The sequence below is a fragment of the Cibotium barometz genome, chromosome 52 (assembly GCF_041138505.1).
Source record: "Cibotium barometz isolate CiBa-2024 chromosome 52, ASM4113850v1, whole genome shotgun sequence".
In the NCBI taxonomy this organism is placed as follows: Eukaryota; Viridiplantae; Streptophyta; class Polypodiopsida; order Cyatheales; family Cibotiaceae; genus Cibotium; species Cibotium barometz.
In genome coordinates this window covers 23,026,859-23,045,022 of record NC_141097.1, presented here as the reverse complement: position 1 = coordinate 23,045,022, position 18,164 = coordinate 23,026,859, and the positions used below count along the sequence as shown (strand labels likewise).

The following is an 18,164-nucleotide window of genomic DNA, read 5'->3' as shown; positions in this document are numbered from 1 at the left end:
CTATGCAAATGGCAGCTGCATTGGGTATTGAGGTTGAAAACATGGGACCTCAGATTGAAGCTGAAGCTGCATTTATTGGCAAAGAGGTGCAGGTTACCCCTTTGATTGGGAAGTTGCGTATCCATATACAGGGCTATCTTGATAATGAGCATTTCCTAGTTGCTCCTCTGAATGGATGTGATGTATTGTTGGGCAAGCCGTGGCATCATAGGCTTGAGCCCCGCAAAGACTACAAGTCCAATATGATTTCTTTTATGCATAAAGGCCGCATGCATTTTATTGATGCTGGCCAAGAAGGGGATTCCATCCCAGTTGTATCACACATCCAAATTAATAAAGCAATGAAAAAGAGTCTTTCAGCATACTTGGTTTTTGTGCGTGATAGTCTTGTGCCAAATCATCAAAATGTGGATGCTATGTCTAATGCTAGGCTGAATTTTCTTAATGCATTCAAAGACTGTTTTGCTGACTCATTGCCAGGTGAATTACCTCCCCAAAGGCCCGAAGATCACCGTATAGATCTTGTGCCAGGTAGTTCTCCTCCTAACAAACCCGCATACCGAGTGAGTGCTGCACAGCAAGAAGAAATTATGAAGCAGGTAAACGAGCTTTTAGAGAAAGGTTTGGTTCAGCCCAGTTCCTCACCTTACTGCTCTCCTGTGCTTCTTGTTCAAAAGAAGGACGGATCATTCCGTATGTGTGTAGACTATAGAGCTTTGAACAAGCTTACCATCAAGAACAGATTCCCTATTCCACGTATTGATGATATCTTGGATAAGCTTGATGGCTCAGCTTGCTTTAGCAGACTTGATTTGAAGAGTGGTTATCACCAGATCCGAGTGGTGCCACAAGATGTCCATAAGACTGCATTCAGGACAGCCTTCGGATTATATGAATTCTTGGTAATGCCTTTTGGTCTCACCAATGCTCCTGCTACCTTTAATCGAATGATGGATAGGATATTCCGATCCCATCGCAAGTTTACAGGAGTCTTCTTTGATGATATCTTGGTTTTCTCCAAGAATGAGCAGGAACACAGAACTCATTTGGTCACAGTGTTCGAAGAGTTGCGGAAGCATAAACTTTTCGTCAATGCCAAGAAAAGTGAGTTTTTCCTTTCAGAGATTCATTATCTGGGACATATTGTATCCAAAGATGGAGTTACAATGGATCCTGCAAAGATAGAGACTATTCGGAATTGGCCCAAATTGCAAAACGTACATCAAGTACGTAGTTTTCTGGGATTATGTTCGTACTACAGGCGTTTCATAAGGCATTTCGCCATGATTGCCACTCCTCTACATGATCTCACGAAGAAGAAAACTGTTTTCAAATGGACTTCAAAGGAACAGGATGCTTTCTTGCAGCTCAAGCATGCGATCATATGTGGTCCAGTATTGATTGTTCCTGACTTGCACAAGTCATTCGTGGTTGAATGTGATGCTTGTGGTGATTGCATAGGAGCTGTCCTAAATCAAGAAGGGCATGCAGTTGCATACGAGAGCCGTCGTTTGCATGATGCTGAGCTTCATATGGATATCTATGAGAAAGAGCTCTTGGCTGTAATTCACGCCTTAAAGATTTGGAAACACTATCTTCTTGGGGCTGAATTTGTAGTCAAGACAGATCATCAAAGCTTGAGATACTTTCTATCTCAAACCAAGCTTTCAGAGAAGCAAATGAGGATGGCAAACTTTCTTTCCATGTTTCATTTTCAGATTGTGCATACTCCAGGAAAGAAAAATGTGGTGGCCGATGCACTATCTAGGAGGCCTTATATTGCTGCAGTCTCAGTGGCCTCTCATGGAGATCTATCTGCTATGAGAGATTTGTATCATTTGGATGCTGATTTTTGCCATATATGGACTGATTTGATGGCTGGTCATTCACATGCCTCTTATGTTATCAACGAGGGTTATCTCATGAAGGATAATTGCCTATGTGTGGTGAAGGATTTGCGTCCAAAGGTTATGGACGAATGTCACGCTCCACCTTATGCTGGTCATAGAGGAATTATGCCTACTACTCGCATGATTCAGAGGTATTTCTTTTGGCCAAGCATGCGTAAAGACATTGAGGCTTATGTGCGTGCATGTATCACTTGCCAAAAGGTGAAATTTGATAGGCAAAAGCCTCCAGGTTTGCTTCAGCCATTGCCTATTCCCTCGCAACCTTGGGAAAGTATCACGATGGATTTTATTATGGATTTGCCTAGAACCCAGCATGGGAATGATGCTATTTGGACTATTGTGGACAGGTTTAGCAAGCAAGCTCACTTCTTGCCCGTCAAGAAAACCATCAAAACTGATCATATGGTAAAGCTTTTTCTTGCTAATATTTTCAAGCATCATGGTATGCCTAAATCCATTGTTGGGGATAGAGATCCCAGGACTACAAGCCTATTTTGGAGGGCTCTATTTGATAATATGGGTACTAAGCTTGAGTTTTCATCAGCTTATCATCCCCAAACGGATGGCCAAAGTGAAGCTGCAAATTCAGCCGTGTTGGATTTGTTGAAGTGTTATGTGGCAGATCAAAAGAGTGCATGGGAGAAGTATCTTCCACTTGTTGAGTTTGCCTACAACAATACGATCCATGCTTCCACAGGAAAGGCTCCGTTTGAGATTATTTATGGCAGAGTGGTCTTGCCACCCATCCTTCGTACCAAGGATGAGATTTTTGCAGCTGATGAATATGTTCGTGACTTGGATGTTGCCTTTGGTCAGGTGCGGACAGCCATTGCAAGATCTCAGGATAAGCATAAAATGGCTGCTGACAAGCATAGAAGGGACATGGAAGTCAAAGAAGGTGATTGGGTATTGCTCAAATTTGAGAAGGCTAGGCTTCGGAAGAGGCCAGGACGAGAAGGATCATATCCTAAGCTTTCTCCTCGCTATTATGGACCCTTCAAGGTGATTCACAAAATCAATGAAGTGTCCTACAGGCTTGCTTTACCTAGTCATTGGAAGATTCACAATGCTTTTCATGTGAGTCTATTTCGGAAATATGTGGGGCCAGATCCTGATGAGCCTGTCACAGAAGATCCGCCAGAGATTGAAGAGCTTGAGGAGATCCTCCAGCCAGAACAGATTGTTTTTCACAAGGAGAGAAAGCTACCTGCAGGAAAGCTTTCCAGGAGATACCTTGTGAAGTTTAAGAATTATTTGCCTATTGATGCCAAATGGGTAAATGAGGATTATTTTGCAGATTATCCGCAATTGTTGCAGACATATCTTGAGGCTTTTAAGTTGAGGTCAACTCTTTAGAAGCCCGGGGGGATGTCACCAATTGGCCGACCATTTGGTCCATTCCTAGTTTTTGCGTCTCGTTCACTTGAGGCCAGGCCGGTGTCTCATGTGAAGAGGCCAGTATTTTGCTGACATGGACGGGAGCCAGACTGGTGCCACCCGTGTGTTAGCAGGATGGTGTCGTATGGACGGGAGCCAGATCAGTGCCACCCGTGTATGACCTGGACTGTGTTCGATCCATGGGACTGTCACGCCATGGAAGAGCCAGTATTCGTGCCGTGTTTTACCTATGGGACTGTCACACCATAGGGAAACTCGTGCCTGGAACTGTGTCTTACCTATGGGACTGTCACTCCATAGGAAGACCAGGTTTTTATGTTTTTATGTCGTGCCAGTTTTGTGCCGACAGATATTTTGTACTTGTTCCATGAACGGGAGATATGTCCATGTTACTTTTTGCACATGCACACATATTTTGCATGTTTGAAACTGTTTTCGCATGACATGTATTTGTGTGTTTGCCTGCCTGACGTGTTACTTACTGAGCGGGGACGCCTGCCAGTGAGTCGTGAAGTCTGCCCTGTATTCTGACGAGTTTCAGTGCATGTGAACAGGTGGTAAGTATATGGTACATGTTGTTTTAATGTTTTAAATTCTAACCCTTTGATTTATAAGGTGAAGTGTTCACATTCATTTAAATGTGGGCACCACTTTGGGCACCCACTTTGGGGCCAAGGTGGGGAGCCCCATTTAAGTGAGTGTGGGGGTGGGCAAGGGCACCTACCCAAACTCCCCCACCTTCATGCATGCGTGGATATCAAGAGTTAACTACACATTAAATTTTATTAAAAAGGTTTACCCCTTCAAGCGTGGAAAATCCATCGCTTCCTTCAGGCGCTTATTTCACCAACCTGCGCTTCCTTTCTTGGAGGCGATTGTGGACTGGCTGCAGCCAAGCATGCTCCTCAGGCTGCGCTTGTACTCGGGCAAACCACTCTACACGGCTGTTCGCTCTGCTGCCGCTGCTGCACCTGCCCATCTACAAGCGACTGAGCTTGCTGCTGCACTGGCTGCGCTTGCCCCTCTACAGGCTGGCTGCAACCACACCTACAGGCGACTGTCTCTCTCACTCCCCTGGCGGCTGGCTGCAATTTCTCTGCTGTACGGCTACTTCTCCCTCCTCTACCCGGTGGCTGTTGTATTGCTGCTTCTTCAGGCGGCTGCTCCTACAGGCTGCGCTGCCTCTCCTCCACTGCTCTCAGACGTGGGCCACCTTCACCAAGGCATTGCTGTGGCTGTTCGCACAGGCGGCTACTAATAGGCTGCCCTATCTTCTACACTACAGGCTGCAGCCAAAACCCTTTTACATGCTCTTACAGGCGGCAGTAAATTGGCAAATAGGTGCTGCTTGTTTTCTCTTACAAGGTGGTACATCCTATCTCCATTGGTGTTCTACAAGGAGACTCCGCATCACCTGGAAGACTTCATCATTCCGCAAGTTTTGGTTTTCTATCAACCATATTCAAGTAAGTGATTTTCAGATTTGAGTAAAGTATTATATGTTTAAATCTGGTAAAAGATTCGTCCCGCTCGGCCTACACCCGTTCGGTGCCGGGTTGTCCAAGCTATATGGGCGAACCTCGGTCCAAAGGTGCTGAGATCGGGAGAGCCAGGCGTTAGTACGAGAGCGCCTGTCTGTGCGTGGTCTCGGAACACCAGTGTGGCGCTCTCCGCGGAGTCCAGTGAAAGCACAGGACCGTAGCGATTGGACCACACTAGTGGTCGATCTGCTTCGAGCTTCTACATCGAAGTTCGAGCTATTTGTTTGGTATTGTTTTCATATGTACATGGACATTATCTGGTTCTCAGAACCCATGGAGCATTGTATTCTTTAAATACTCCCAATAAATATATCATATATTGAGGGGGGGGTCGGCCCGTTCCGGCCCCAGTGCTGGTGTCCATCTTTCCATTTCTGTTCATTTAAAGTTCAAGTTATTTTAAGTTGTCCATTTCATATTTGTGGTTTTAAAGTTGTGCTATTAAGCGTGTGGATGTCCAACGGAGTCTTTCCCACTTGACGGGATCGGTTTCACGCTTACGCCATTTGGACCAAACTGGTTCCTTGGCCTCTTATATCTCCCAGTTCACCAACTTGATACTGGAGATTGATTCTTTGTCCCCAGCGGACGAACTTCATGCCTTCGTTGAAGGGCTTAATCCCACACTGCGTGCCGATGTCCAGAAATATAACCCTGTCGATCTTGCCGATGCCATACGATATGCCGAGCGTGTTGCAGACATTAATTCTCGAAATTCGACCTCTTCCGGTCGAACTAATGACTTTCAAAAAGCCAGTGGATCTCGTATGAGCCGAGACAGTCGCAGAGAGTCATCTGGCTCTTCTAACTCCCGGCCTAATCCTCAATGGAATAATTCTCAACAACCTCGCCGATCGGAAGGATCGTCCTCTTTTCGGTTCCGACGTCCTAACTCCTTCCAACCACGCAGTTCAGATCGTGGACACGACCAACGACGTGACCAATCTCGCAATCCTCGTCCTTCTACTGTTCCTTCTGGACGGGATCAACAAAAGACAGGATTATGCACAATTTGTAATGGACCTCATCGTTGGTTTGAGTGCCCCAAAAGACCAACTCATCGACAGAATTCTAATGCTGAACCCCCCATTTCTGCGAAGAAACCCCTAGTTGCTGACAAAGGAAAGCGTGCACTTAATCACCATGCTATTGCTCATGCTTCAGTAATCACCGCTACTGCTACAGCACAACCTGCCTCTTCACCGTTGCCTCAGCGGTCTACTCAAGTTTTGGTTCTTCAAGGTTCTATTTCCAGTCACCCTATTCAGGTGCTCATTGATAGTGGGTGTTCTCATAATTTTGTGGGAACCACCTTGACTCAGAGATTGAAGATTCGGACTTCTCCAAGTAATGTTGTTTATGAAGTAGAGCTTACCGATGGTTCCACATCCTCGTGTAACACCATTGTCAAACATCTCTCCTTTCGAATTCAACACTATCGTGACAAATTGGATTTCCAAGTCATGAATTTGGCACATTATGATATGATCCTTGGTCAAGAATGGTTGTATCAATATGATCCCCTGATCAGTTTCCGGAACCATTCTATACAATCTGCTCAAAATGATATGCTTGTGGCTCTCGAAGGAATCAGAGACCAACCTTCTACACCAACCCTTTCAGCTCTTCAAGTGAAACGGTGGGTCCGCAAGAGTGGTTGTTCCTCAGCACTTTTAATGGTCTATTCAGCAAACGACCCTCCCGAGGACATAGATACAAAGGTGATGTATCTCAGGCAACCTTTCTTTGCTCCATACTTGGATCTTTTTCCTCAGGAGCTTCCTGCGGTCCTCCCACCTCGTCGACCAATCGACCATGCTATTGATATTCTTCCTGGCAGTGCTCCACCTACTCGTGCTCCATATCGAGTTTCTTTTACGGAATCTCAAGAGATACAGCGACAACTTACTGAGCTTTTGGAGAAAGGACATATTCGACCAAGTAAAAGCCCTTTTGGAGCTCCAGTGCTTTTGGTGAAAAAGAAGGATAAGTCTATGCGTCTTTGCATCGACTATCGTGCCCTTAATAAGTTAACTATCAAGAATAAGTATCCTCCTCCACGCATTGATGAATTGTTTGATCAATTGCTCCATGCAAAGGTCTTCTCCAAAATTGATCTTAAGTCTAGATATCATCAAATTCGCATTCGCGAAGGTGATAAATATAAGACAGCTTTTCGCACAAAATATGGTCATTATGAGTACCTGGTCATGCCATTCGGGTTAACCAATGCCCCTGCAACATTTATGAGTCTGATAAACGATCTTTTTCGTCCTTTTTTGGACAAGTTCGTCATTATTTATCTTGACGACATCCTGGTGTTCAGTCGCAATATGGAAGAACACAAGGCACATCTTAAGATCGTTTTCCAGGTGCTTCAAGACAATGCTCTTTATATTAATCCAGGCAAAAGTGAATTTTTCAAGACATCCTTGGAATACCTTGGACATGTTGTTTCAGCAGACGGAATTTCCGTGGATCCAAAGAAAATACAGGTTATTGTCAATTGGCCAACTCCCACAAACATCCATGATGTTCGTTCTTTTTTGGGACTTGCCAACTTCTATCACACAAAGGTTCATCGATTTTCCGAAATAGCTGCTCCTCTCACTGAACTTTTAAAGTCCGCTCCTGCATTCCAATGGACTGAAGCCGCAACAGAAGCTTTTGAAAATTTAAAGACAGCTTTGACAACAACTCCTGTCATGGCTATTCCAGACCCTACTCTCCCCTTTGATGTTTACACGGATGCTTCTGATATTGCCACTGGTGCCGTCTTAATGCAACAAGGATGTGCTATTGCGTTTGACAATCATAAGCACTCTGCAATTCAAGGAAGATACCCGGTATATGACAAGGAATTTTTAGCTATTGTTCATGCCTATCGAGCATGGAAACATTATCTCCTTGGTGCAGATTCAGTGGTGAAAACAGATCATCATTCTTTGAAATATATCTTCACGCAGCCAGTTATGAATGCTAGGCAAGCACGTTGGGTCGAATTCTTAGCCAATTTTCATATGACAATTGAGTATGTTCCTGGTCTTACCAATGTGGTTGCGGATGCCCTCAGTCGTATGCTGTCAGCTTCGGTCTTGGCTATTTCTACAGTTGAAATGGATATACCTCAAAGTTTCAAGGACTGTTATTCAACAGATCGTGATTTTGGAAATGCATTTCGAATTCTCAATTCTCAGAATGCAACTCCTTCCGACTTAAAGATTTATGGCGCATATACAATCGTGGATGATTTATTATATTATCAGGACCGTATTTGTGTACCTCATGATACTCATGTTCGAAGAGTATAGGTGAAAGAACATCACGAGGTCACTTATGCTGCACACCCAGGCATCAACAAGACTTATCGTCTTTTGACACCTACATACTGGCCTCAAATGAAGCAAGATGTTATTAAGTTTGTCACAACGTGTCTCTCGTGCCAACGTATGAAAGCTAGCAAACAAGTTCCAGCTGGTCTTCTTCAACCACTTCCAGTTCCCAATGAACACTGGGAAGGTGTTAGTATGGATTTTATCACTTCATTGCCACGTTCTTCTAAAGGCAATACACAGATTCTTGTGGTGGTTGATAGATTTTCTAAAATGGCACATTTCATCCCGTGCAAGAAAGCAGCCCAAGCTTCAGATATTGCAGTATTGTTTATACAGTATATCTTCAAACTTCACGGATTGCCAAAATCTATCGTTTCGGATCGAGATCCAAAGTTTACAGGACATTTCTGGACTTCGATATTCTCTTGGTACAAATTTACTCTTTAGCTCTGCTTATCATCCTCAGACAGATGGCCAAACGAAACGAGTTAATCAGATTCTGGAAGAAATGCTGCGACATTATGTTCAGTCTCGATTAGCTTCATGGGAAGAATATTTACCGTTGGTAGAATTTGCTTATAACAATTCTTATCATTCAGCTATTGGAATGACACCTTTTCAAGCAGCTTATGGCCATACTCCCCTTATTCCTGCCAACTTTGTTCTTCAACATAAAGTGGCCTTAGCAGATCACCTCATTCAAGAAATGCAAGATATTCTATTACAGATTAAGGATAAGATGATCAGCGTCCAAGAGCAATATCAACGCACAGCTAATAAGCGTCGTCGTCACATTGAATTTCAAGAAGGAGACTTGGTATTATTATATATTGCCCCTCATCGATACAAGACAGTGAAATCAGTTTTCCCAAAGCTTCATCCAAGATATTATGGACCCTTTCATATTATTAAGAAGAACTCATCTCTCAGTTATAAGTTGGAGTTACCACCTTCTTGGGGTAGAATTCATCCAACTTTCCACATTTCTTGGCTTAAGAAGTATGTGGACGGTGATTCTCCAGTTTTAGATCATTTGGATTATGTTCCAGAAATCGAAGATGAACACATACTCTTAATTCCAGAGATAATTCTTGATGTCAGACAGAAAGAAACAAGACATAAACTCACTACAGAATTTTTAGTTAAATGGAGAGATCTTGATGATTCTGACTCTACTTGGCAAAGTGATGAAGACTTACAGGAATATCCAGAACTTCTTCGGGAATTCTTTCAAAGACAACCATCTCTTCTCAGCCGGAGTCTTATTTTAAGTGGGAGGGAATGTCACGATTGTGACTAACTCTCTTAATCTCTCCTTAATTCCCTTATTAACTGAAAGGACACCTGTGAAGGGTCACACCCTTACACATGGGTCACTATCAAAGGACATGTCTATTCATTAAAAGGCATACCCCTAAGTCCAAAGGACATAACCATTGACTCAAGGGCCACTCCCCTTCCCAGGGATGTGTCTCTTCATTTGTACCCTTTCGGCCTCTATTTAAGAAAGGCCCCTGTCTCAATGCAAACATCTCATCTCAATCTTTCTATCAACATTTGTCTTATGTTTGTTAATTAAGTCTTAATCATGTAGGGTCATATGCTGGGTTCTCGGCCTCGTCTAGCCTGGGGACCTTTGGCGGCAGGCCCAACACCTAGCTTTGGAGACTGGCAGGCCTTTTGCAGTCTCCCAGAGGAGATACAGGTGGAGACGCTGAGTCACTTCAGAGGGGGGTTGATTATGAGGGATGACATTCAGGAGGCACTCACAGAGGAGTGGTTTATGCCTCTCGAGCTAGTGGCCCCACGGTGGATGGGAGCCTTTACACAGTTGGAGATCCTGATTGCAGTCAGAGCTTGCACTGAGGATGGCAGTTGCCTCTACTATGAGATTCAGGATGAGGGCAGACTTCAGAGAGTGGAGGTGGTGTCATGGCCCTGTGAAAATGGAGCAGGACAAGTGTGGGCATGGTGGTTGCAGAGTCAGAATATTTTATGATTCACATGGGGGGTGCCCGGACAGTGTTTAAGATGTGTGGACATCCCTAGGTGTGAAGGGGGAACATTAAAACATTAAGTTTGAATGATTATTGAAGTTTGCCCCTAGGCCTTAGTGGTCCTAGGAACTTATTAAGTTGGGGCCCTAGGGATTAAATTGGAAAGGAGTTTTCTCTCTCTTCACTCTCTCTCTTCCCTTTTTGGGGAGTCGTGTAGCAAAAGTGGAGCTCCCTTCATGCGCTTGTGTTCAATCGTGGAAAAGCTCAAGAGAAGGGAGAAGGCGGCTGTTTTGCTGCAGATTGTTGCTGTTTTTCTGAAGGAACCAGCCGTACAGCACTGTACGGCCAGAACAGGGCACTCTCTCTCTCTCTCTCTTTCTCCTCTGTTGCTGGCGGCGCACAGGACAGCTGCTGGTGGCTGCGCAGAAGCTCTGTACAGGCAGTACAGACTGTTTTCCAGCCCAAATCCTACTGTACGACTGCCGTACAGTGTACGGGCAGTCAGGTACAGCAAGTACAGTGCTGCAGGTGGTGCAGACAGGTGCTGGACAGACCTGTGTATGCTGATTCAGGCTGGTACAGAAGTGGACAGCAGGCTGTTTATGCAAGTACAACGCCTGGCACGTATCCCGAGGTGGTACAGACGGGTACTGTGCTGATTTTCAGATCTGTACTTTACAAGGACAGCATAGGAGTGAGCATCAGGAGGAGGATACAGGCAAGTGCAAGCACACGTGTGAAGCAGGATTGTGGATTCAAGTGCCTGCAGGCACAGATTGGTGCTGTTGCTTCCTCAAGAGCTGTTTCACGAGCTGAACTTGGTAAGCCTTGACTCTGTTCATCTATCTCTCTTTCTGTTGCTTGATGTCTGCTACAGGTATGTGTTATCTGGCTCCTTGTGAGAGGAGGAGTATGGCAGATTGACAAGGGATTAAGACAGGGATTGAACAGCACATGTATGTTTGAGCTGAGAAGATGTATCATGCTCTTGAGTTATGCCAGATGTATGCCCATGGCTGGCCTGCTTTGTGAACTTGGCTGATCAGAGGGAGGCACAGTGTGTTGCTTGAGGACACAGATCTGTGTGCATAGATCCTCTGTGCTGAGAAGGATTTGTGGGCAGTCAGATTGGACTACAGGTGTAAACTCTTGGCTGGTTTTTGTGTTGTACTCAGCCATACATATTATTTTAATGGAATAAAGAAATACCGCAAGGGGCGCCAAGCTTTGGGGCCAACAGGTGTCGTTGTGTTTTCAGATTTGGGCACTTTAGCTCCAATCTGTGTTTTGTTTATCATCTAGACTACAAGTGGACGGGTGTTAGCTCTTACCGCACTCTGGTTTTCTATCAGAGGCCGGTTTCAGGTGGAGTCGCCTTTGGTTGCAGAGTGCACCTTTCAGAGGATACGGGTAGTGGCCGCCGCTTCTCGGAAGTGGCATATTGACCCAGACCCTGCAGATGTGCTCTCGGATTGGCGCATATGGGCATATGCAGCGCGCCCCTTGCCCCGGCTACAGTGGGACCCTGGTGAGTACGAGTGGCATGATCCTCATGCAGCCCTTGAGGCCACAGAGATCACCTTTTTCCAATATACTGTTCGGCTGGGGCGGCATATTTTGACGGCGAGGAGGATGGTCTCTCCAGCTGCAGCGGGGCATTAGCGGCTACGGGGACTTTCACAGAAGTTCCTGGAGGATTTTTGGGCCCGGCTCTGGGCTAGTCGACAGGCCCGCAGGATCTCGACTTTTCAGTGGCTGGTCGCCCATAGGGGATCAGCAGTTGGCACTTGGCTTGTCTACAGCGGTCTTCCGACGGCCTGCGTCCGATGCGGCCACCCTATGGAGACACAGAGACATTGCCTTTGGGATTGCCCTCAGGCACAGCAGATTTGGCTGCGGATGCTGCGTATTCTGGCCCCTCTCTCCAGAGGGTTTGTATACGTGGGGTGCCGCTGCTTGGTCGACTTCGTCAGGGCCTGCTATGGGCTATGAGACGGAGCAGGACAGCCAAGCCATCAGATTCATTAGGGGCCAGCCTCGCCTTGTTCATTCACCGGATTTCTCGTCCGCCAGCTGGACACAAGAGAGGGATCTACGATGGGAGCTCCTCAGCAGCCTCACCATCTGGTTCACCTGGAGGGCCCGATGTTTCACGGCCTTTGAGGGGAGATTGGAGCCACCAGGCAGCAGAGACTGTACGGGGGATTTCGCAGGAGTTGATCCACACCCTGCGAGGACAGTATGACCGCATCCGGGGTGACTCGGATGAGGCGATCTTGCGGCGCCAGGCCTTCCACACCACCTGGCGCAGCGACCCCTTCTATACTCTACACGCGGGGTCCCCCCGTTGGCATTACAGGCCACCTGTTTGGCTTTTCCCCCCGCCTATTGTATGATTTAGCCCCTCAGTTCTTTGTACTGATGCTTGTACTTTTCAGCACCTAGGGAGAGTCTCCCGAGCTGCCTTGCTTTGTCCACTGCTCTGTTTTTCTTGCGAGTAGGAGAGGATCTTTTGTAGCCCTATGGGCATCTTTTTATAACTAATGAAAGGATCTTTTCTCGGGGGAAAAAAAAAAAACACAGGTGCACCCCAAGGTGATTGACTTAGGCAGATTAGGCCCATCCTCAAATAATCTTTAAGTTGTTTAGACAACTCATCTTCCTCAGCTTGGCTCATCCTCTAAGGTGGAATATTGACAGGATGGGCACCAAGTATCAAGTCAATACGATGATTTACTGCCCTTTCAGGTGGTAAACCCGATGGTACTTCCTTAGGAAATACATCTTGAAACGAATCAAGTATCTTCTGTAATTCTTTGCTTTCAAATACACTTAATTCATTGACATCCATAGAAGGTATGAGAAATGAAGAAAGTGGAATCAATATACAATGAAAAGCGATATACAAAGAAGAATCCATTATATTTCCAAAATCAACTGTATTTACAAGAGGACCCTAAGAGGGATGTATACAATCACCTAAAATACTATACTGGGTGTTCCTATGCTGAAAAGACAAAATATGACTAAACCAATCTATCTGAACTTAATCTATCTGGACTTGAAGAGTCTTAAACCACTCAATCCCTAATAACAAGTCTACACGTTCTAGGTGCATAACATAGCATTCCAGAGTATCTTTGTAGTCCTGAATCCGGATTGGTAGCATCTCCACCTTTCGATCCCATACTTGCCTTCCCGCACGTAGGCGTACCTCATAGGTATGATCGCTGGGTGTCGTATCAAGACTCAATTTACTGCACAAGTTTATAGTTAACAAAATTGTGTGAGCTGCCAGGGTCTAGAAGAATGTGGATTCTATGGCCATTCACTTCTCCATAAACTCGGAGAAGATCATGCAAGCCAAAAACTTTAGAGTTGAACAGACAATCAGAACATGTACTAGGGCGAGAAAGTACAGTAACTGACGTACCTGTCAAAGACAACTGGTTAGCTACCTTTGTCTTGGGTCCTGCGTTGGTCTTTGCACCCTTTTGTTTCGGACACTCATTACGCATGTCCCCTTTTTCTTCACAGATAAAACAACGTCCCTCCTTCTTGAGATTCAAAGCCTTAAGGAGTCGTTTCTTCTTCGTTGATGTCGAACTAGAATTCTTCGAAGGTTGGTCCGAAGACTTTCCTTCAGTCGTGTTAGCCATAGGTGCGGAGAACTTTCTTTTATGCTAGTTCCCCTACTTGGTAACGGATTTAGACTTGGAAGAGACCATTGTATCATCATAGATACAAGCTAAATGAATGGCTTCGTCTAATGTTTTGCATTTGTTATTTTTAACCTGTAAACGGTATGAGTCTAGTAAACCGGCTACGAAGAACCCCAAAAGAGTAGTGGGATTCATCTTTGTAGCTTTCATCTGCAAGTCCCTAAACTTCTCGAGGTAGACCTCATAAGTGAGGTGCTGCGAGGTCATGGTCAAAGTGGTAAACCGGGCAACATCATCATAATCATCCTCTTTCTTGAGGAATTTCTTCTTGAAGACGTCTTCAAATTGTGCCCAAGTCGTTGGCTCAAGGTTGAGTTCCTTTTTGCCTGAGAGGAAACCTGCTGCTAACTGGATCTTTTTTTCATCATCATATGGATGAAACTGAAAATGGACGTGCCCTTATGTAGCCAAATGTCCACGATCTCCTTGGTACGCTACTTTTGCTTGTCCCCGAACTGTTCCGGAGTAATGTTGGGACCTAAAGCAGAGGCCAAGGTATCCATACCCGAAAGAGTAGATACAGTAGTGGTCAAGGGAGAGATGGAGTTCTGCAAGGCCTGCATCTGGGCGGCGATTTGTGCCTGAGGTTCCGAAGAAGAAGCTTCAAGAGCTACTTTAAACTCTTGGAAATCTGATTTTGACACATAATCATCAAAAAGATCAACATAAGTAGCCGGCAAGCCTTCGCGTTCGACAAGGGACTCCAACTTGGAGTCTTTGGTCGACATCTTGAAGAGGACAAGTGGAAAGAAAATTCGATCTAGCACAAGAAAAGTGTGAGAGAACTTGAGAGAGCTTGAGAGCTTGAAAACTTGAGAGATGTGTGGCAAGAAGCCCACTTAAGGGGTTTATATAATCTTCCCCAAAAGCAACTTGAGCTTTTGCTTTTGTGTTTTTATATACATATATATATATATATATATTCTATTTTCTTTTTAAAAAAAACACCTTTAAACATTAGGAGCTTTAAACTCTTTTACTAAGGTCTAGAAAAAAAACGAAAGCATGAGAAAAAGAAAACCCACGCTCCGTTGCTTTTTCGCTAAAACCATCGCCTCCTTCCTGCCACCCGTCGGACTGCGAGTATATGCCTATAAACTACTGCTGCCTACGCACGTGTTTGGCCGCCTGCATACGACTGACTGCGATTGGACTGCCGACAGTTTGTCTTTCAACGCTGTGCGCCTGCGCCGCCTATGCATCTAGTGATGCCCGCCTATACGAACTGCGCCCACTACCCGTGTGCAAGACCCGGCCAGCTGCACCCACCCTGCACATACAACAGTCGCGACCTTCTCTCTCTCTCTCTCTCTCTCTCTCTCTCTCTCTCTCTCTCTCAACCCAAAAGCGAACATGCTTTTTTTTTCCTCTCTCTCTCACAACCGTTCATGCGACTGCACAAACAACAAATCTAGCCTTCTTGCAAAACAAATCAACCCTACTAGATCACCTTCTCCATCACGGATTCTTTGATGAAAAAGCACATACTATCTGAAAAAACAACAGTATGCATAAACAAAACAGCAAGCTCTTGCACACATACCTTTCTTCGACCTCATCTTCTCTACCTACCGAATTGCTCGTTCACGAGGCACGCTCTGATACCACTATCAAAACCCAAAGGATCTCCTCGTAGAACGCTCCTAACCTGCAAACAAATAAATAAACAAGAAGGGGGTGCAGGCTTGACACACCACCCATCCATGACAGCCGTGGGCAAGCCCACAGACTTGGCTGTCCCCACCAAGCCACGAACTGAGCTAACTAGGTTGACGTACCAACCAATCTCTACCTCGCGACGTCCCATACCGCCACGAAGCTACCCTCGCGAGCCTTAAGATTGCCGCCGGCCTCGGCTGCGTAAAGCAAGTGCACGTCTGCACTAGATCCAGGCTCCAGACCATAGAGCTCTCACAAATCTCACGAGACTCTATATCACTAATGACTAACCTTGGCCACCCTTTTATAGGCTCTTGGCCGGTCATCGGGCGTCCATACTTGGGTGCCCGCCTGTTAGTTTATCCCTAACTAAGCTCGCCAAAATCAGCCTGCCTAGCTCCAAGCTTCCCCAAACCTCGAAGCTAGTCTTGCGTGCATGTAGCACACGGTAGATACACACTGTGCACATGACACTTGGTACCCTCTTACTTTTATTCACGTCACCTTGTTACTCATTGCATATGTTACACTTTTTCCATTGACTATGCATCCATGCATAAGAAAATATCAAAACAAGCAAAGAAAAGTGAAGATATCCTCCACCCCTCCTCATCTATCCACTATATCTTGGACAACCATCACCAAGAAGACCCTCACCAAACAACATGGGAACAATTCTACCTGGAGAAAGAAGCTATTATTACATGTAGATAAGGCACTGGCAGCATTAAAAAGGTGTCTGCCAGAACATTCTATCATCAAGCACTCTCACAAGAGAGCTTGCAGAGGCCATTCCTTTTGTAAAAGAGTAGTAAATATCCGCACAATTATCTTCTATAAAGGCCTTGCAAAGGACTACCATCTGCCGCAGATCAAACCAAGCAATAGTTCCATGTGGTCTCTCTATACACAAAAGACCACAAGATCAAACAAACAAAAAGTGCAGTTATTAACACAGAACTTTTCTACACTGGCTAAACACAGTGGTATATCACTTACAGATCTGCTTCAGGTTCTCGGCTGCGGCTTTGTCCACTCCATACTATAAACAAAACAAAAAATTGGAAAGAAAGCACCCCTTCAGTTATTGTTGGTTAGGATTAGGAGGGTTTCTATGGGCAGATGAGTCAATGGTTAGGGTTACAGTAAGACATGGCATGGGCGGGCATGGACAGATCTATACTTACTCTTTCCTTGACAGATATCTTTGCATCGCTAGGGTTAAAGAATTGGGATTTGTGCTTTCTTCAGGGTTAGAGTTTCTGAGATAAGTGGGTGTAGGGTTAGGGTTCAATGCAGACGGGCACAGATGTGTATGTCCTTCTAAGAGGTTCCGTGATGCACGTACGATTTGGCGTGTGAGTATAATTTTAGGGTTTAGAGTGGAGGAAGTGTGTACCTTGGAAAGGACCCAGCAGGAGTGTTCGTAGGCGCGGTTGAGAAGGTTGGCGATGGTGGAAGGGTCGACCTCGTCGCTGTAGGTGGCGAAGTTCTCTCTAGCAAACCTGGAGTAGTAGGATCGGGTCTCGGGGGGCAGCAGACGAACCAGCCGCAGCACTGCTGCATACGCCCTCAAAGAAGGCTTCATGGCCATGGGGAGATCTCCAAGTCCCATTAAAACTTCGAACTAACCCTTCCTGGCTCTCTCCCTCTCCCTCATTAGAACCCCAATTTTTTATATTTACTTTTTTCAAGATTGGATACTAAATCAGATGCCCTTTTGGTTGATTCAAACTCGGTATCTTCACTTTGGGAGGCATGAGAGCCAATGCTCGAAAATCACGGCATTCTAGTGTATGTGTACCGGCCGGAATTAAGAAAAACTAGCTGAGATTTTAAGTAGCCCTTATTTTAGGGAATGGTTTTTCATGTATTTTAGTTATAAAACATAGTAGAGATTTGAGAAGCAACGAACCGGATAGATTTAAGAGTTATCCTTATTTTGATTGGTTAAAAAATATGTATTTTTCGAACACTGATGAGAGCTAGTGCCCAATGGGCAAACTTACCCACCTTGATGTACCGACAAACAAACCACAAACAAAAGCTCTTAAGAGTCTTTTACTCAAAAGGTAATCGCCGAAATAAAAACTCTTAATTCAAAAGAAAATCAGTAAAGCGATTCAAGGAACAATAGAGCCATGAAATGAAAATATCTAGCAAGTGGGGAAAAAGGCAAACCACTCATAGTCAAAAGGAGAGACCCATATGGTTGTCCTCCACCTCTAAAGGAAATCACTCTCTTTGTATATGAAGACTTGACACCCATACATAGAATCCTTGAACAAGTGCAAGTAGCAAATTGCAAGGCTGAAATTTGAAGGCCCACCCTAACCTTCATTTTGAAGGCCATAGTTTGACCTTCAAAAATTAACTAAATATGTATGTTTACATGTAATGTAAAATAGAGAGAAATATTTAAAATAGTGGCCTTCTTTTGTAACCCTATTTTCTAAGAGGCCTTCTTTTGTAACCCTATTTTCTAAGAGGCCTTCTTTAGAAGGTTTGAAGGGCTTTGATGCCCCTTGAAGACTTCAAATTTTAGCAAGAAAACAAAGAGGCCACATAGGTGCATGCCATCTGTTGGGTGGCCACATAGGTG

The 18,164-nt window shown here is 45.0% G+C and overlaps 1 protein-coding gene across 2 annotated transcripts in view; it reads right to left on the bottom strand.

Annotated features, from left to right (window-relative positions):
• Positions 1-17,354, bottom strand: part of LOC147608967 (LYR motif-containing protein PHYPADRAFT_186863-like) — a 69,460-nt gene extending 52,106 nt beyond the window's left edge. Inside the window, exons 1-2 of one of the 2 annotated variants that reach the window (XM_086788548.1) lie at positions 16,962-17,218; positions 16,562-16,604 (exon numbers count right to left, since the gene is read on the bottom strand). In XM_086788548.1, the coding sequence (XP_086644674.1) occupies positions 16,562-16,604; positions 16,962-17,177 (259 nt within the window). In that variant the 5' untranslated portion in view covers positions 17,178-17,218. Of the gene's footprint in view, positions 1-16,561; positions 16,605-16,961 lie in introns of both variants that reach the window. The other variant, XM_086788547.1, reaches the window with a different exon arrangement.
• Between the last annotated feature and the right edge of the window lie 810 nt (positions 17,355-18,164).